At 49.4% G+C, this 19,667-nt stretch overlaps 1 protein-coding gene and 1 long non-coding RNA gene across 9 annotated transcripts in view; one reads left to right on the plus strand and one right to left on the minus strand.

Annotated features, from left to right (window-relative positions):
• The window catches only part of LOC123601388, a 54,799-nt gene extending 46,981 nt beyond the window's left edge, over window positions 1-7,818 (minus strand). For both annotated transcript variants that reach the window (XR_006714079.1, XR_006714078.1), the window contains exon 1: window positions 7,384-7,818. This is a non-coding gene — a long non-coding RNA (uncharacterized LOC123601388). The remainder of the gene's footprint in view (window positions 1-7,383) is intronic.
• Window positions 1-19,667, plus strand: part of PARVA (parvin alpha) — a 192,286-nt gene that overhangs the window by 146,331 nt on the left and 26,288 nt on the right. For all 7 annotated transcript variants that reach the window (XR_006714072.1, XR_006714074.1, XR_006714075.1 and 4 more), the window contains exons 6-12: window positions 1,800-1,915; window positions 6,119-6,177; window positions 8,416-8,435; window positions 9,796-9,857; window positions 10,570-10,638; window positions 14,226-14,327; window positions 15,057-15,129. Coding sequence is in view for 1 of the 7 variants with exons in the window: in XM_045484548.1 (XP_045340504.1) it covers window positions 1,800-1,915; window positions 6,119-6,177; window positions 8,416-8,435; window positions 9,796-9,857; window positions 10,570-10,638; window positions 14,226-14,327; window positions 15,057-15,129 (501 nt within the window). In the remaining 6 variants the exon portion in view is untranslated. The remainder of the gene's footprint in view (window positions 1-1,799; window positions 1,916-6,118; window positions 6,178-8,415; window positions 8,436-9,795; window positions 9,858-10,569; window positions 10,639-14,225; window positions 14,328-15,056; window positions 15,130-19,667) is intronic.

The following is a 19,667-nucleotide window of genomic DNA, read 5'->3' on the forward strand; positions in this document are numbered from 1 at the left end:
GTCATTAAAAGGGAGAGGCGCCTGGGAGGCTCAGTCGGTTAATCGGCCAACTTCAGCTCAGGTTATGATCTCACGGTTCGTGGGTTCAAGCCCCGCGTCGGGCTCTGTGCTGACAGCTCAGAGCCTGGAGCCTGCTTCGGATTCTGTGTGTGTGTCGCTCTCTCTGCCCCTCCCCCGCTCTCACTCTGTCTCTCTCAAAAATAAACATGAAAAAAAAAAGAAGGATAGAGTTAGCAAATGTCCTTACAACCCTCAGAGACTGGACTGACATACAGCAGCTCTGATCAGAAGAGCAAACCCAATTATGCCTCTGTCTGGCTGCAAGCACACCGTGTCGGTAGGTCACTCCCAGGCCAGGAGCCTCCTCCGAGGCTGTAACTGTGGGTGAAACTTTGGACGATGCCCAAAAGCTCAGAATTGACAATGTCTTCTGGAAGATCTAAATGGGAGCAGATCATCTGCTGCTCATTGGCAGTGGAAAACCTTCTTCCAAATAGCAGTGATAACAAGGAACCCTAATGAGTTCCTAAGGAATGTCTGAGTCATTTCCTTTTCTTGGGGATTTCTTAAAGCTCCTGTTAAAGCAGACTCATCAGTCCCAGGGCAGACAGAATGACACCCTAATAATGGGCCCAGTTTGTGCTAAGTACACAAAATGAGCACTTTTGTTGTTGTTCTTTCCTTAAATGCCTCCCTGTAAGGAGGATCCCATGAGACTGGTAGGACTGGGAAGGCAGGTAAAGTACCTGGCGAAGCTTTCCTTTTATGAGACAGAACGAGGAGAAAGTTGACATGGTTTAATTGTGTAGGTGTGAAGTGTCGTCTCGTAAGTTGCAATAAAAAATATCAACCCTTCTTCATCATCTGCTATGGGCTGGAAGCTTTGTCTATACTATTTCTGGGAATTCTTACAACTTGTATTTCTGCAAAGGTACTACTATCCCCACTTGTGAAGATTAGCAGATTGAGACTCAGAGACCTTGAATGGCCTATCCAAGGTCATGGAGGCAGTAGATATAGAGCTTGTCAAGTCAGAACTGAAGCTCCAGTCTGCCTGGCCCTGTGTGTACCCATTACATTACAGTCTTCTCCTCTCATCTGTGAAATCTACAACTCACCAGTTGCCCACCCTCCTCTAGTACAAATACGTTTAACATCTAGCACGTTGCTCAGGAGCTATAGAAGCCAGCTGGGTCGTACACATCCTTTCCCCGCTCTTCCCAAACGGCATTGCCTATGCTGGCCATACACGGTACTCCAAAGAGCAACAAAGGCCTTTAGATGTCTCATGCCTTCCTCGAGGGACTGCAAGCCCTGAACAAAGGAAAGGATCCAGTGTTCCTGACTCAGTGTTTATTGAATGAGGACTTGCTTTGGGTAGAGCCCTGGGACAAGGGTAGTGGTGATAACCCAAAGAGTTCAGAGTCAAGAGGGAAGGGAAAGATGATGCAGGGCAGACATGAATGAACAAGGTTATTAAAATAGAATGAACAAGAACATGGGGGTGGCAGAGGGCTGATCTTTTGTCAAAATTCAGCAGCTGTCAGGGTCCCTACTGGAAACCTGGATTAGAGTGGAGAGGCTCTATATTGGAAATGCAGCAATAACATGACCCAAGAAGTAGCTCCATGGGACTTGGCCAAGAATGAGGGGACCTAAGGGCAAGTCCCTTAGTGAGATCCTTAGTGGGGCGATAAAAGGTGCATTGGGTGTGGTACTGCTACATTTTGAATATCTGCTTCTATTTGCCTAGAACCTGGAAGACGATTCTCTAATTTTTGATTCATCTTTTATTTCAGCTGTTCACGCCAAGAGCCTGGTAGCCATTTTGCATCTGCTGGTTGCTCTGTCCCAGTATTTCCGGGCACCGATCCGACTCCCAGATCATGTCTCCATCCAAGTGGTTGTGGTCCAGGTAAGACAGCACTACAAACATCTGCGCCCTTAAAGAGGCACGGAGGCTGAGTTCATACGGGAGCTACGGCATGCCGGGTAGCCGGATACAGGTGGAATGGTTGCTGAGTGTCCTTGATGTGCTGTGTGTTGGGAGGCGCATGCGTGTGCCCTGTGATGCACGTGGGCAGCAGTCAGTCACATGTGCAGTGGGTGGAAGAGTGTGTACTTGAGTATGGGCTAGCCTTGTGTGGGGCTTGTCCGTGGGGTTTGCAAGTTTTCGTAAAGAGGGTGTCTGTGTGCTATGTATTTGAGGGTGTGACGTGTGAATGTGAGGTGTGTGCAGTGGGGTCAGGAGAAAAGGTGTATCCCTGTGTATGTATGGGTGTGCCCTGCAAGCCAGGGAGAATCATTTTTTGGTTAAACAAATGAGGGACAGATATTGGGAAGAGACAGATAACCCGTGCATGTGAAGGTGTGTGTGTGTGTGTGAGTGAGTGAGAGAGCGAGCACCCCTGACTGGCCATGCCTATACGGAGGGCATGGCTGCTTTTCACCTGCCCAGAGAAGCATGGCTGGGATCTCAAGTCACCCTTTCCAGATTGTCAGATGGAATTTCCATTCGCATATGGCTGTGTAATTTCCACGGCGAGAGTGTGCTCTCTCCCTGTGACTATCTCACTCTGCTCCTAACCCTATTACATACCCAAATTCAATTTTATTTTCCAACTTTATGCCCATTTAGGAAAGGTCAGCATTCTGTTTGCTTGTTTCTGTTCTTTTCAAATAAACATGCTGCAAGGGAGAACGCCCCTTCTAAGCAGCTCACTGGTTATCCAGCGTTCTGGAATAGAGAACCATATGGCGGATCTACCGCCCCTTGGTGAGAAAGAGCCTTGAGGGCTGGTAGGCTTGGCCTGACCCCACCAGGCCAAGTTTCTAGGACAGAAGCTGAGCTTTCAGGGATCGGATGTCGGTGGAGGGGAGGAAGATGTGAAGGTGTTCTTCAGTCGGCTGCTCGGCCGTGCCCTGGTGATAAAGTATTTCTTCCATGCCTTCTGGGTATCTCCCTTGCTAAACGTCAAGGAAATATAATAGAAAGAGTCACGTTGGCCCTGCCTGCCAGGAGACAAGACTACACCAAGGAGAGGGCGATCAGAGGGCCACAGGCGGTGAGCATGTGTGTGGTTTAGACACTAAGTGCAGCTAAAAGGACTAATTGGCCTCATGGATCGAGCAGTCAGCTGCGGCAAGCGTTTTATGTCTGCCATGGATATGTCGCCATCCCAGAGCAACCTGGTACAAGCATCTTACTGGTGAATCCAAGCCATCTCTATTATATTATTTTCACCACTCATGTATAAATTAATTTCAGTATATTTTTTAAAACGCTGATTCAGGATTGGGGTGGGGCGGACCCCTGTTTTGGAACAGGGGTTACTGCAAGCCCATGTCTCAAGCCTTATTTTAAGCTCAGTTATAGGCCCATCAGAAGGCTGTTGTCAGTTTAATGTCTCTGTGGACAGTTCTGTGAGCAGGAGGGTGGAAAACAGGACAAGGTACATAAAAACCTGCATGTCAGGTTTTATGGGGTGTTTTGCTTTGTTAAGTTAAACAGGCACAGAAGCAGGACTCAGAATTAGCCAGAAGTCACCGACCCAACCACAGAAAGAGTCCTCGAGGCAACAAATAACAGATCGAGGTGAATCTAGGTGCTGTGTGGGGGATTATTTCACCCAGATTTCCTTTCTATTCTGTACAAAAGCACTGAATTCTGCATGAAGTTGAAGATGAGTTTTTATGTCTGTGAAGAGCCTTACAAGATCAGGACACAAATTCCATTAGCCCCTTGTAAAAATTACACATTTGTTGAAGCTGAAATGGGAAAGGCTCTTGATTTATCCTTACCGGATCCCTTTAAAAATTTTTTTTATTGTTTATTTGTTTTTGAGACAGAGACAGAGCATGAGCAGAGGAGGGGCAGAGAGAGGGAGACACAGAATCCAAAGCAGGCTCCAGGCTCTGAGCTGTCAGCACAGAGCCCGACACGGGGCTTGAACTCATAGACTATGAGACCATGACCTGAGCTGAAGTCAGACGCTTAACCAGCTAAGCCACCCAGGCATCCCTGGATCCCTTTTAAATTATATCTTTATTTTTCTTTTTACCTTTTTCACTTTGATAACCCATTCTTCCAAATCTAGTGCAGATACACTGTTGACCTTTATCCAGCTCTACCTTTCCTTCGATAAAAGTATTTTGCAAGGACACTAGTTTCTGTGGCTCTTAGGAATAGAAGAGAAGGTTCTAGAAGTTTGGGCAGGAGGGCAAGAAGGCAGGTTTCAGCTGAAACACTAACAGTTGTAGGCTCCTTTTTGACACTCTTCTCTGCCTTTGTAAAAGATGAACTTGGGGCGCCTGGGTGGCTCAGTCGGTTAAGCGTCCGACTTCAGCTCAGGTCACGATCTCGCGGTCCATGAGTTCGAGCCCCGCATCAGGCTCTAGGCTGATGGCTCAGAGCCTGGAGCCTGCTTCCGATTCTGTGTCTCCCTCTCTCTCTGCCCCTCCCCCGTTCATGCTCTCTGTCTCAAAAATAAATAAAACGTTAAAAAAAATTTAAAAAAAAAAAAGATAAACTTGATGTGACAGGTGCTTGCCATCCCCAGACTGCTGTCCACATTGTGTCTGGGAACTGACTACAGAGACCTGGTCTAATGAATCTCCCTCTCCACACCTATCAGAAGGTCTTCCTGAGGGTGCCTGGGTGGCTCAGTCGGTTAAGCATCCGACTTCGGCTCAGATCATGATCTCACAGTTTGTGGCTTCAAGCCCTGTGTTGGGCTCTGTGCTGACAGCTCAGAGCCTGGAGCCTGCTTTGGATTCTGTGTCTCCCTCTCTCTCTCTGTCCCTCCCCTGCTTGTGCTCTGTCTGTCTGTCTCAAAAATAAACATTATAAAAAAAAAAAAGGTCTTCCTGAGCCCTGACACTCTTTCACTGGCTCTCATGCCCACACAATGGGGTTTAAATTTCAAACTGGCACTCAGTTGACTCCCCATCAACTAATGGCAGCCATCGTCCCACGAATGGCAGCCACCATTAGTGGCTCCGTTCCAGTGGTGCTCTCCTGCCTCTGCCTTTTTGCTAGGGCCATCCCTTCTGCTGGAATGCCCTCTCCTCTGCATCCTGTCAAGTTCCAGCTTGAGGACCCCCGCCCCTTGAAAGGGTTCCCCGACCATCCCAGCTGAACGTGCCTGCTCTCGTCAGCACTTCTGTCTGCATGGGACCACCACATAATTGGTTACACACGACACTTCTGAGAGTGAAAGGGGGGTCCTACTGTAATCATTGAGCCTTTGAGCCACCCCATCAGGCACAAACACCGGTACTGTTTCTTGGAAATCTTTCTCACATACCTGTTTCATCTACCCCATTGTTCTCTAAGTTCCTCAAGGTCAGAAATTATGTCAGACGTTCCATAGTATTCGCTCTTATCCAACAGAGGTTCTTGTACAGAGAAAACACCAATTCGTGAAATAAAGAAGAAAGAGGCTAGATTGATGGGAGGAGGCAGACAGATGATGGATGGACAGATGGACAGATGGATGAGTGGGCGGATGGGCAGATGGGTAGGTGTGGGAGCCTCCAAAGTGCTTATCCTTTTCTCAGAGAATAAGCTAGTCACCTGAGGACTGTACTGCTTGGTGAAAAGCTCCCCTATTTATCCATTAAAAACAAAAACAAAAACTCTCCCCCTATTTAAATTTTCCAAGTTGGCCTCCGTCCTCCACCCCAGCCAGCCCCACTGTTAAATGTGTTTCTCTGCTTCCCTCCGTGGCCCCAGCTGGAGGGCAGACACGCCCTAGGCCTTCATTTCCATTTGGTTTACTGTGGATTACTCCGGGAGGCCAACAGTTTGCTTCCAGCAAAATGTCTTCCAATAAAGAAAGAAAAGATTCACCATCCAAGAAACAGCCAACTTGTTTGGAATAAACACTAATTGCTCTTAAGTATGAATGGTATGGTCCAATCCCAGAAATCTGGGGCCTCCTTTTGCCTCTGGTAGTATCTCCTCTCTGGTTTCATTTCTTGAACAGCAGTAACTTTCTCAATATCAGGAACGCTAATCAGTTTTGGGTGGGTGTTTTTTTTTGTTTTTTTTTTTTGTATTTTTCTAAAGCATATTTTTCTCTCTGCCTCCCAACCCTTCTCCCCACCCCTGTTTCAGAAACGAGAAGGAATCCTCCAGTCTCGGCAAATCCAAGAGGAAATAACTGGTAACACAGAGTATGTCAACACCATTGTTGCCAGCCATTCTGTAATGGAACACAGATGTTTCTCCGAAATTCATCCATTTGCTGATATTTAGTTTTCATTTATTGGGATTGCAAGAGGGATTAGACTTCAGCCAATGATTATAGTTTAGCCTTTTCCATGCATTCAAAACATGCCTCTCAATGCTTAAGGTACAAACTTGGGTGGGGAAGTGGGGAGAGGGAATTAGCAGTGATTGAAAAATTCTAATTTTGTGGCACTCCAGGAAAAAGTATGCCCCAAAAAGCCAACCAGCATGAAATCGTCATGCCATAAACATGGGGTTGAATTTAAATTGCGAGCCTCCAAAAGGACGTTTTCTTCCTTTTCTCAATCTGATTTATTTGGTCACGTGCCATGACCCAGAAAACCCTTTTCTACCTTAGAGTGGTGGGTTGGTGCTTGGTGTTTTTTCGTTTCCCCGTTAAGCAGTTGGCAGATCAGAATGCAGGAGGTTTGCCACGGGACAGAGAAGTTTGTTCTTAGGTAGAAAAAAGGCGGGGGTCTTGAGATCACTGGGCAGGCCTGAGCCCGGGCCACGGGCAAAGTGTGTTTTCATGAGACCCCAGCTTTCCTCTATGTTCTCTTGAACAGGAACGAAGTGGAAAGGGCAGGGAGGGACCTTTAAGCCGGCCTGACTTGAGTTCAAATCCAGGCTCTCCCGCCCGCTCAGACCTTGGTTTCTGTATCTCTGAAGTGGGGAGTGTTTTCCTAACCAGAGAGGTTGTGACGATTCACTGTGGCAAGGGCTGGGCCCCCGTGACCATCAGCGCTGCCTGTCGTGGCTCTCCCCCACCACGGCTGACCCGCACCCTCCAAGCATTGCCCAGTCTCTAGGCAACTTGCCTCCCCAGTGGTGGCTGAGGGAACTCCAGGGTGCCTCCTGCCTGGACCACAGTGTGCTTGTGCCTTAAAAAGAGCCCAGGGTAGGGCAGAGACGTGGAGTGGTGCTTCCCAAGGGGCCCAGTTTATGGCCTGTGGAGAGCCTATCGGACAGCCTCCGCATCACTCCAGGGCCAGTCTTGGCGGCCAGTAGGGCTGCTGACACGCAAAGCACGCTGATTCCCAGCCTTGGCTCTGTGAGGGGCAGGAGGGACGCCTCCCTGCCCCTCACCCCCCACCCTCTGCTGGGCTTGTCCACGCCCGCTGTTTCACCTTCTGGAAAAGAGAAAGACATACCTGAGAGGAGTCAGGGGACGTGACGTTTGGGTTTGCAGTGCTCTGTCGGCTGCACGCCAGGCCTCCTGTGGTCTCCCTCTGCCATCTTGCCATGCAGACATGAGGGTGGATGTGAACTCCTAATAACAGCAACACAGAACACTTTATGAAGCACTTTCGTATCTACTGACGTTCAAAATACACAAAGCAACGCTCACCCCTCCTAAAACCACATATCCCAAAGGTGAAGAAGCAACTATCCTTGGTCTATCCAACACCTAACTCCCAAGTTCATTATCCCTTCCAGTACATTACCCACAGGTCATCATCTAGTAGGTGATAGATGCACAGTTGGAATAAACCGATACAATAGGAACCAAAAACGTATTCAGAAAAAAACGAACTGAGCACTTACTATATACTAGGAATTATGCTAAAGTCCTGCTCCATATTAAGTCATTTAATGCTCCGAACATCCTACTGGAGTATTTACCATTATCATCCTCCTTTTAGAGAGAAGAGACTGGGAGCCCAGAGAGGCTCCATAGCTTGCCTAAGGTCACACAGCGTCTCTGGGATTCAGACCTAAGTAGTCTGTTTCAATGCTTGTGCCGTTAGTACTTTGAGGCTTCGTTGGTATGAGTATGGTTCTATTTCCTGCGCTATTTGAGAAACTGATTCTGAGTCAATGGCAGGTGCGGTTTGGTGGGAATCACAGGATGAACTAGAGAAAGACAAAGCTGACATCCCCAAGCTGATGCAGTGCAGTGGTTGGGAATGTTGAAGCCCCGAGTCCGATATTCCTTCTCGACTATAAGCAACAGTGTGATTTTACTTAAGGCAAGAAATAGTCCTTTAAATATCACTTACACCAGGCTTTGTGCAAACACCAGTCTATCTGTATGGCAGAGGGAAAAACAGGTGGCAGTAGGGTAAAGACTACCAATAATTGGAGACTTAGTGCAGAAGAAAGTGCCAAGGAAGGAAGCTTTGTGGGCTCTTCAGTGAAGGGCAAAGAAGAATCATGCTGTTTCCTTTCTCCTTTTCCTGCAGGGCTCTTTCCGGAAGGCACGGTGAGTTGCATAAGATTATCCTCTGGTGCTGGTGGCTGCCACGGGGTTTCTAGTTAATTCTGCAGCAGCTGGGAAGAACAGGCACTCAGCTTACTTCCTGCGTGTGTGTCTGCACCAGCCCGGTGACAGGGCCACTTGGTAGGGAGGGTCGGCTTACCGGTGGGAAGGGGAAATCTAACCATGGCTGCCCAGTCCTCTTGTAAGTAGCCAGACCACTGACGTTGCCAGGCCCTGGATGGGTCCTGGGCATTTGCAGGGCGGTCATGCTCTAAGTTTGTTGTGGAAGTAAAGAGGTGTATGTACACGCTTGGGAAAGTCCACTGTCCCCGCTCAGTCCAGCCCTTCTAGAAGCAGTCTTCTCCCTCTTTCCTCATCACACGTCATCCCGCTCCAGTTTCCCAGAACTTTGGGTTTGTTTATACCGTCTGAACGTTAGAGACCTCAGTCACCCTTCTGGCGGTCCCAGATTTATTCATCAGTGCAAGAGCAGGAAAAGGCAGACCCCGGGACCACCAATCTTCCCAGCCCTGGGTCCCTCCTGGACATTCTTCTCATCCCCTGCCTCAGATCCTATCCTCTATTTTACGTCTCAGTTTAGAGAATCTGGGGGCTACAGCAAGAAAAACCCCGGCAAGGGGCGTGGCTTTGCCATTTTCAATGAGCCTGTATATACTATGGATAATGTGAGAAATATCCGAGTCATGCTAACAAACTCAGATCAGCACACACTTCAAAGTTTACAGAACGACGCATGCACATGCCTTCTTCTCTTTCGTCCTCACCACACACCTGGGAAAGGTTTTTCAGACGGCATTTTATAGAAGAGGAAACTGAGGCACAAGGGTCGAAGTGACTAGATCACTCAAGAGGAAGACCACACATTCTGTCCCGGGGCTCCCAGGCTCCCAATCCGGTTATCCGTGCACGGATGTTTGTCATGGGTATCCTGGATTTGAAAATTAGCGGGCGAGGTGATTTGAGATTTGGATAACATTCTACCTCCAAAAAGCTTCAGAAACCCTTTAGGCCCATAACTAAGTCATGATGTGTAATGGATATAAATAGTGAAGAGAAATCCCAAGTCAATCTGGGATTCCACAGCCTAACAGAGCCCCCCACTCCCAGCCCAAAAGAGGGGTGACCTAGAGAATAGACACAGAGAAACAGAGAAAGCCCCTAAGCTAAGAATCAATCCCCAAAACCTACCCAAACCCAGTTTCCAGAGTTCCCAGCACGGTTTCACGCACCAAAGAATTCCTGCCTATATCTGACCTGGTGGCCATCTTGGCCGGGCCCTGGGGTGGGCTTCCCCACCAGGAAGCAGGTCTTGGCTGCATTTGACATTTTCCTGTGTTTCCAGAACGTGATGCCTTTGACACCTTGTTTGACCATGCACCAGACAAGCTCAATGTAGTGAAAAAGGTGAGCAAGAGGTGCCTGGGAGGGAGGGGGGCGAGCTGCACCAAACAGTAGAACACACGCATGCAGCTTGCAAGCTTCTTCAAACTGGTGTCCTCGCCAGCTCTCGGCAAACTCGGGGCTTTCCCACCTGATGTACACTTTACCCGTCCCGTTCCCACTGGATACCTTACCCACTCCCTTCTCCCATCAGGATGACAGTGTCTCCTGGGGGTTCTGAAGCTACAAGCACCCTGTCTTCCCATCCACACTGAACCCCCAACCAACCGGGCCTCCTCACTCAGCCCTCCCTCCTCCCCAGGCAGAAGGCACCTGCCCCTAGGAGGGTCTGAAGGAGGGACCCGGTGAGGGCACTTCTTCTCTGGCCCCCCCCCAAACCCTGAGCTAGGACATTGCACCTATCATTCTGCCCTCTCGGGACCCCCTGCCCCTTTCACATTCCTGAGACTGGCTATTTGAATCCCACAGTGCAGGAGACCACAAATCCTGGGGGCCGTCCTTTCCTGCGAACTCAAGGAGCTTTGCAGAAGAGCCTCATAGGCTGCTTATTCTCACCCAGCTGAGCAGTGATCCCTGGCGCAGCACCCTTGGCTGGGCCTTGTCCTGTGTTATTACACTGGTCCTCGTCCTCACAATAGGGTCACACAGGTGGCCACCAGGATCTGGCACTGGCAAGAGTCTCCATCTCAATGCCTGGCTTGTGCTTCTCTTTTAGACACTCATCACTTTTGTGAACAAGCACCTGAATAAACTGAACCTGGAGGTCACAGAACTGGAAACCCAGGTGGGTGACAGCCCTGAGCGCAGGGTGGGGGGCAAGGCCCTGTTCAACAGCCACTCTTCCAAGTGCCCCATCCCTGCATTGCCAGGGTGACTTTCCATGCTGATCCTGAAGCTTTCCCAGGAGGGAGTGAGATTCTGTCCTGCTCACAGGGGTGAACTGCGTTAAATGCTGATTTTTACCAGTGTTTTATTTTGAAAAGTTGCAAGAATATCATCATGAATATTCGTACACGTTTCACCTACCTACACCAGTTTTTGGCAGTTGACTACATTCGTTTGTTTCTCTCCCTCCTAAATACTTGAGCGTACATCTCTAAGAACAAGTACTCTCCTAAATAATCACATTACAATTATCAGATTCAAGCAATTTTCACATCAATACATTAGTCTATTTAGGTTGAACCACATGAAGTCATTGATATTTGGCTACTTAGGACAGTGTCATAGGGATCAAAGAAACAGTTGTCTTAATATTCTCAGGCTGCTTTTAATGGCCATGTCTCATTAGTCTCTTTTTTAAAATTTTTTTTAATGTTTATTTTTGAGAGAGAGAGACAGACAGAACATGAGCAAGGGAGGGCCAGAGAGGGAGACACAGAATCCAAAAGCAGGCTCCAGGCCCTGAGCTGTCAGTACAGAGCCTAATTCGGGGCTGGAACTCACAAACCACAAGATCATGACCTGAGCCAAAATCAGACGCTTAACAACTGAGCCACCCAGGCACCCCTAGTCTCTTTTTAATATAGAACAAATCCTCAGCCCTTTTTTGTAGGACATTGACATTTTTGAAGAGTGCAGGCCATTAGATTCATAGGACCTCAATTTTTTTCCCCCTTATGATTAGATTCAGGCTATGCATTTTCAGTGACAATTCCACCCCCATAACACTGTGCTCTTCTCAGGTACTTTGTCCCTTAGTCCCGTTCCTGGTGACAGTAACTTTGGTCACTTGGCTAGTGTCCACCAGATTTCTCTACTGTAAAGCTTTCCCCGCCTTTACAATTAATCTTTATCAGGAGGTACTTAAAGACTGTGCAGTACGGGGCACCTGGGTGGCTTAGTCAGTTAAGCATCTGACTTCACCTCAGGTCACGATCTCACAGTTCATGAGTTCGAGCCCCACGTCGGGCTTTGTGCTGACAGCTCAGAGCCTGGAGCCTGCTTTGGATTCTGTGTCTCCCTCTCTCTCTGCCCCTCCCCCATTCATGTCCTGTCTCTCTCTTTCCTTCAAAAATAAACATTAAGAAATTTTTTTTTAAAGACCGTGCAGTATACCCTGTTTCCCAACCCCCTTTCATCTGTGATGAACTTCTAAAGTGTGGTTTTCTTTTGAGGATATGTGGGCACCTCCTGGTACATTCAAAGACGATTTCCAGGTCTGCCACTGAGCTTTACCTGAGTGTGTCTTGTCTGTACTCTGTACTCTTTGGGAAGACAGGGAACCCTCTAGAAAAGTGATGTGTCCTCGGAAGAGCTAGAATGAGTTCTGGAATTCCCACTTCAGTTTTCACGGGCAAGGAGGGTTGAGAGGCAGCCTCTGCCAGGCACATTTGGTTCCTGTCTGCAGGTTCAACCACCAAGTCGTCAGAACCAGCAGTCAGGGGTGGGGACAGTCTAAGTCGGCGGCACTCAGAGTTGTGAGCAGACCTGACCCTAACCCAGGGTCCTCCCCTGGGTAGACATATTGGATTCTTTTTATTCTCAGTCAGTTCCAGCCACTGCCAAAAAGAGGCCCAGCTAGGTCCACGGGAGGGCCTTGATTCTGACACAGACGCTGGGGGTCTGTTCTCCCGTTCACCCTGGCATGGCCTGAGGATGAGTCAGGGTTAGGCCCTCCCCACTGGAATTGAAGGCCAGCTGGCTGGAAGCAGGGAAGAATCTTGTTCCTAAGGTCAAGTTCAAGGCCGGGCGGGACACCCATCATGAAGCCTGAGCCACAAGCCCACCAGCTGGTCACCCAGCAGACACGGTCCAGCTCACATTCCAGGCAATTCTGTCTAGTTTTGTTTTAAGTTCCCTGAGAGGATTCCAAGAACTTTGAGCTCTTAAGACCTCTTTAACAACTGGGGTTTATGCCCACAAAGACTTGGGGGCCCCACCTCCTTTGAAGGGTTCTCTAATTTTAGGTATCCATCTGACCTCTAGATCTTTTTTGTATTTGATTTTTTAATGTTTTTATTTATTTTTGAGAGAGAGCAAGCGGGGGAGGGGCAGAGGGGGGGAGGCTAGACAGAGGATTGGAAGCAGGGTCTGTGCTGACAGCAGAGAGCCCGATGCAGGGCCTGAATCCACAAGTCAGGACATCATGACCTGAGCCGAAGTCAGATGCTTAACCAACTGAGCCACCCAGGTGCCCCTGACGTCTAGATCTTTGCTCAGACCATCCTTGGCCCCTGGCACGCCTACTCCTCCCAAATGCCCCTCATCTCACAGGCCCCTCACCGCCTCCACGAAACCTGCACTGACTGCCCACTGCACATTCTCCTTGCCCTCCCGCAGCAGAAGACCCGCACCTCCCACTTCGCTCAAGAGCCTACCGTCCCTCGGACCAGGTTCCCAACTGTCCTTGATGGAAGGGACCAGGCTCTATGCCTCTCGCTGTGGCCCTCAGCACACAGCTGTGCTTCGTCAACAGGAGCCAGGAAGTTGTATCCTGACTGCTTTGCTGTCCTCCCAGATAGTAATAGTGATAGTTAACATTTAGTGTCGCCTACATGCCAAACCGTGTTCTGGGCACATATTAACTTGCACATATTAACTGCTTTATCCTCATGAGGAACCTCTAGAGCAGGTACTGTACTCTCATTCTCCCCACATCACAGATGAGAAAAATGAGGCACAGACAAGTGACCTTTCTCAAGTCACACAGCTAATAAGCAGGACAGCTGGAGGCCTAGGGCCAGAGCCATATACTTAACAGCTACGCCCTGCTGCCTCTCAATAATACAACGAGAGGTGACAAAGGAGAAAGCCCAGGCCTGCGGAACACTAGAGTTCTTTCTCTGTTCACAGAGCAGAAGTCACCCTGCCGTGGGCTTTCAACCCCATTTCCCTCCTCCCTGTGCCCCACCCACCACCCGCCCCCTGCCCCCGCCCCAGCTAGCTCCTACTCATCCCTCAGGTCTCTTTTCAGGCTGTGCCACCTCCAGAAGCCTTCCCCATGGTCCTCAGGGGGAGTGGCCGACCTCGGTCAATCTCACACGGGCCAGTGTGCCTGCCTCCATCAGAGCAGCTACTGCCTTCCTCCACACTAGACTGTGAGCCCCTCACGGGCAGGGCCACACTGACCTATCTCTGCGGTCCCCGGGCCGGATCAGGGCTGGGCACATGCTCCGTGTTCAATACATGCTGGATCAGCCGAGAGCCGGACCGTGGGCCGTGGCTCCCGGACTGGACCAGCCAGACATGGGCCGGGCCTGCTGCACACAGGCCTTCCTGCCTCAGGCCGCTGCCATTGACCCTCTGCCAGCAGCCTGCCTGGGGATGGAGCCTTCAGGGCGCTGCCATGACAGCTGACCAGCCCCCTGGATAGGGCTTGCCTCGGGGGGCTCAGGGGTCCAGTGCCTTCACCTGGCCCTCTCCCTTCAGTTTGCAGATGGGGTGTACCTGGTGCTGCTCATGGGGCTCCTGGAGGGCTACTTCGTGCCCCTGCACAGCTTCTTCCTGACCCCAGACAGCTTTGAACAGAAGGTAAGTGGAGGAACCATCAAGGGAGGGCCCCAGCCCTCATCCCCCCATCCATCTGCCCTCACAGGGAAAAGGCAGTGGCTTCCCATCTGCCCAGAGTCTCCCATGGTTGGATGTGGGGCCCCTTCTGATGAACAGCTGAGCTGGGAAGGAGCTACCTGCGGACTGCTGAGCCTTCTGAACAGCTCTCTGCCTGATCCCCTAGCCATACGCTCCTGCCACGGGCACAGCCCAGCCTCCTCTCCCCCCCAGACATGACAGGGAGGGTGGCGGTAGAGCCCGCCAGACCTAACGCTCACACTCAGCCGGGTTCTGATGCCTCTCATGAGTACCACGGCGTGCCTGCTAGACAAGCGACGTTTGGTCCAAAGCAGAAACCCTTCTCTGCCTCTTGAACGTGTTTTCCATCTGATCCTTTCAACTGTGCATCCTGAGTCCCCAAGCTCAAAGTCCTGGCAGTTGACCTGGGAACATAGCAGGACAGGAAGAAGATCTTGAACTTCTCCAGGAACGTTTCACCAACAGCCAGCTGGGACCGGCCAGCTCACACTCCACATGGCCTGCCCACCTTGGTAGCTTCGTTTCTCCTTCAAATCAGGGCCTCAATTTTACTCAGCCCCTGCCCCCCTGGCTATAGTGCTGGATCCTTTGCTTTCCAGGGTCAGGTCCTGGGAGTCCCAATGACCCAGGAATCAGTGCACATGACACAGCCACCATGTTTCTCTTTTCCAGGTCTTGAATGTCTCCTTTGCCTTCGAGCTCATGCAAGATGGGGGATTGGAAAAGCCAAAACCACGGCCAGAAGGTACTTTGCTCTTCCTTGGGTTTGTGATAAGACCCCGCACGTGAGTGTGCAGGGCACAGGGCAGGCCTCGTGTTCGACTGGTATCAGGGGAATGTCTCTTCTCTGAAGTCGTCTTTGCCATTTGCAGGGGGAGGTGGGACGGGGCGCAGCTGCTCTGTCCTAGAGATCCTTTGTGACTGCAAGTAAAGATCCCACACATGGGATTGCAGAGTAAGGCCTGAGCGGGGGGTGCCGCAGGACCTGCCCTGTGCCCAGTTTCCAGGTTCTTCCGTCCCTGGACAGGCCACTGACCTGTCAAACAGCTGCGCCCCAGCCAGGCAAGGGGAGGAAGCGGGAGTCGTCACCGGCAGCTCTGCCCTGAGCGTCATTCCCTTTTCTGTTCTTCGCTCACTCCAACTCTGCCCCAAGACGAGGCCTGATGTGTTGGGCTTGGGTCGAAAATGTAAGACTGGATAAAAACACAGAAGTAGCAGGCTGCTCATGCAGCCTTCCCGGGCTCACGCTTGGAGCCGTGTGCCTCTGTGCATATGGGAGGCACGCTTCTCCTGGGAGCCTCCTTGGTACGGACGTTTATTGACTTCCTGACTGAAATATTCCATTTTATCAGCGCTGGTGAGTCAACACTGTGTTGCAGATAATTTTCTGTTTTCCATTCGCGGGCCCTTTTGCTTGCCCCCGCCTAGTCGTTTAAAGGAAAGTGGATCAGTAGGGGCTGGCTGCGTAAGCTCCCCATTGTTAACTTGCACCTGCTCCTCCATCCACACCTCCACTTTGGGGGGCGGGGAGGGTCATTCACTGACTGTCCAGTGGGCCCAAGACCCCACAGATGGTGACGTGCCAACAGGGGTGGGCTGTCCCTGACCTCAAGGCACTCACAGCCACTCGGGGGTCACCAAAGATGCACCCGGTAAGCACAACGGAATGGCAGTTGTGGCCACTACCATGAAAGAGGGACAGCTAAGAGAGCGAGAGAATTGAGGAGGTGACATCGCTTCAGACTGGGCAGATGACGGGTTAATGGAGATGATGGCAGTTGGGCTAAACTGCAAAGATCAGATAGGATAGAGGAGGCGGCATCCCAGATAGGATGACAGTGGGAGCAAAAGTCCTGCCTGGGGGATGGGGAGGAGCCCCGTTTGTGAGACAGCAGAGCATGGGGCTAAGCTGGTGACAGCCCCGGATCCAGTCCCCACCCCACCAGCTAGCCGTGTGGCCTTGGGCAACTTACCGATCAATCATCTCTGAGCCTACTTGTCATGTCTATAAAAATGGAGCTCCTAGAGACACGCACATGACAAGATTCAATGGGATGACGTCTGACGCACAGCACCTGGCACCTGACCATCAACATGAAGCGGTCGCCTGTTCATCTGGAATATGAAGGGTATGAATTGGAAAATGGTTGGTGAGGATGAAGTGAACTGGTGCTAGGTCCTGGAGGGCCCTGATGCTAATAAGGCAGGGAGTTTGGACTTTATTCTGTAGGTAGTGGGAGACATGGAAGTTTCTTAGGCAGGCAAGTGATGTGATTGGAGATCCGTTCCAGAGAGATCATTTGGAAGGCAGTGTGAAGAACAGACTCTTAGACGTGGGGCATTGGGGACCCCAGGAGGAAAAGCAGGCTTGGCAGGGGCCATAAGGATCTCAATCCTGAGGATTGACCGAGCAGAACCAGAGTTCAGGGAAAAGATCAGGGCTGTGGTTATGTAACTGGAAGTCTCCCACTTAATGGAAGCTGAACAACAGGAAAGCATGCCGAGGAAAGAAAAGGGTTAAGGGCAGTATCTTGTGCAAATGTCTTTCTTGAAGCTGGAGGAGAAAGCAGGAAAACCAGAGGAGATAGGTAGATTATGAAGATGCGGGTTGTGTCCCGGTGTCATGCCTTATCACAGACCTCATTAACTCAGTTCTGGCCAACAAAAGCCAATCCCTTATTCTCATTTATTGCCACCTGTTCTGAGTGCCTGGTCACTGCCGGAGGGCTTCTAGCAAGGTTGGTCTCCTTCTAGGGACCCTCTCCTGGCAAGGTCACTCTGGCCATCCTCATGCCATTAGGAACGGACTCTGAGCCCTGGGGCCAGATGATGGGCACCCGCTTCAAGTAGGAGGGAAAGCAGGAGAGGAAAGATCTGGCCAGGGTTTCTCTTTCCATGTTCTCAAGCCGCTTAATATGAAACTTCCTGGTCACAGATGGGAAGTACTCCTCCTGATACGTCCATTTTCAGGCATTTATTTCTTTCCGAACAGACAGCCTTCCCAATATCAATTAACCTACAAGGCTATTTCAGCATTTAGAGGACATTTCTCATACAATTACCGACTGAACTGCTTAATATGGAACTTCCTGACCCATGGCCATGGAAAAACACATCTGCTTTATTTGTTGTTACACTGGGCATCATGCCCACGCTGAAAATTTCCAGTGCGTAAAGGAGAACTGAAATGGCATTTTGTGAAATTGTACTTTGTGAGAGGTATATACCCCAGCATTCCCTCTGGTTTCTGTGCTTCTACCTGGAAAGTAGATTCAGTGGTAAATGCTGCAGACTTTACAAAAGGTGCCAGTGTGGGTAATTCTTTGAGGGTTCTTCCAAAATCAGACTGGCTGTGGTGGAGGCGTTTTTCGTGGCAAATGTTTTTAAGGTCAGGAAAACTCATTCTCTGCCATACTGTTTGACATTCAAGGTTCCGTTGTACCTTGAAGTCTCTTGGGAACTGGGTTTGCATCTCAGATGACTTTTGCTGCCCAGGCTTCATCAACTTTTAGTACGCCAAGTGTTAGCATCAAGTTCATGGCCAGCGAAGCCTTTGAAACACTGGCATAAAGCTGATGGCTCTTTATTTGGGGGATTACACCACCTGTCTTCCAATGCACATGCCTACCCTGTTATTATTCAGGGAGAGGTGTCACTGAGCGTGGTTAAGACTCTAGCATGATAGCCAAGTGGGGACTCAGAAGAAATCTAGTTCCAGGCAGGAATGAAGGCTGTAGGTCAGCCAGCAGGCTGATGGAATATCTAAAATTTAAAGAGTCCGAAAGTTGGGGCCAGACTTCAGGCAACGCTAAAAAGCCAGGCAGGTGACAGAAGCTGAGGTCCAAGTGATCAATTCATTTGGAAAGGACTTGTTTAGTGGCTAGAAATACGGAAAATGGTTCAATTTCTCTTCCTCATTCCTTTAGGAGATAGTGTGCGCACAAGACAGTGGCAAAAATTTAAAACTGGTGGTATTAAGGGTTAGCAAGGATGTGGAGCAACAGAAACTATTGGTGTGACTATAAATACAACCATTCTTCTAAAGCAGTTTGTCTTTATGTTATATACGTTATATATTGTATAGTTTACTGTCTTTATGTTATGTAGTTGGAGATTTGTAATGCTTTATATGGTGGGCGGAATGATGGCCCCCAAAATGTTCACATCCTAATCCCCTGGATCTGATGATAGGTTACCTTACATGGCAAAAGGGATTTTGCAGATGTGATTAAGTTGAGGATCTTGAGACAGGGAGGTTATCTCAAAGCATCTGGATAGTTCCAGTATAATCACAAGGGAAGCAGAAAGGCTCAGTGTCAGAGTGAGGCAGCATAAGAAAGACTCAAACAGCCATTGCTGGCTTTGCTGATGGAAGGGGCTACAAGCCAAAGAATGCAGGCTTACAGAAGCTAATCCCCAGAGCTAGAAAAAGCAAGAAAACTAGTGCTCCCCAGAGTCTCCAAAAGAGATCGCAAGCCTGCTGATACCTTAATTCATCCCAGAGAAGCCCATTTTGGACTTTGACCTTTAGAACTACAAGATAACAAATTTGCGTTGTTTTAAGCCACCAACTACATGATAATTTGTCACAGCAGCAATAGGAAATTAATACATCTGTGATGCAATAACTCGCTCATACATATATGCATGTCCATACACCAAGAACTAAACTAGTCCAAGACTATCCATGATAGCCTAGACTGGACAGCACACCCCAACAGACTAGATAAATTGGAGAACAGCCACACCATGGACTAATACACAACAATGACAATAAATGAACAGAGAAATTGGGGGAAAGACTTCTAGTTACTGTAGCATGAAGAGGTCAGTGATTATTCTCTGCAAAAAGGCAAGTATAAAACCAGACAAAAGGATCAAAAATGACCACTTCAAGGCACTGAAAATTGACTGTAAGTAGACAACAAATTGAGAAGCACTTATTCTTGAAAAACTATAAAATTAGAGCTGGATAATTATAGTTCTAGCTCAATAAAACAAATTACACCTCAAAATCATTTACAAAAATGAACAGCTCAGGGGCACCTGGGTGGCTCAGTTGGTTAAGCGTCCGACTTCGGCTCAGGTCATGATCTCACAGTTTGTGAGTTCGAGCCCCACATCAGGCTCTGTGATAACAGCTCAGAGCCTGGAACCTGCTTCTGTTTCTGTGTCTCCCTCTCTCTGCCCCTCCCTGCCCCTGCTCACACTCTGCTCTCTCTCTCTCTCAAAAATAAATAAACATTTAAAAAAAAAAAATGAACAGCTCACGCAACATGGATG

This window comes from Leopardus geoffroyi, chromosome D1 (assembly GCF_018350155.1).
Source record: "Leopardus geoffroyi isolate Oge1 chromosome D1, O.geoffroyi_Oge1_pat1.0, whole genome shotgun sequence".
Lineage (NCBI taxonomy): Eukaryota > Metazoa > Chordata > Mammalia > Carnivora > Felidae > Leopardus > Leopardus geoffroyi.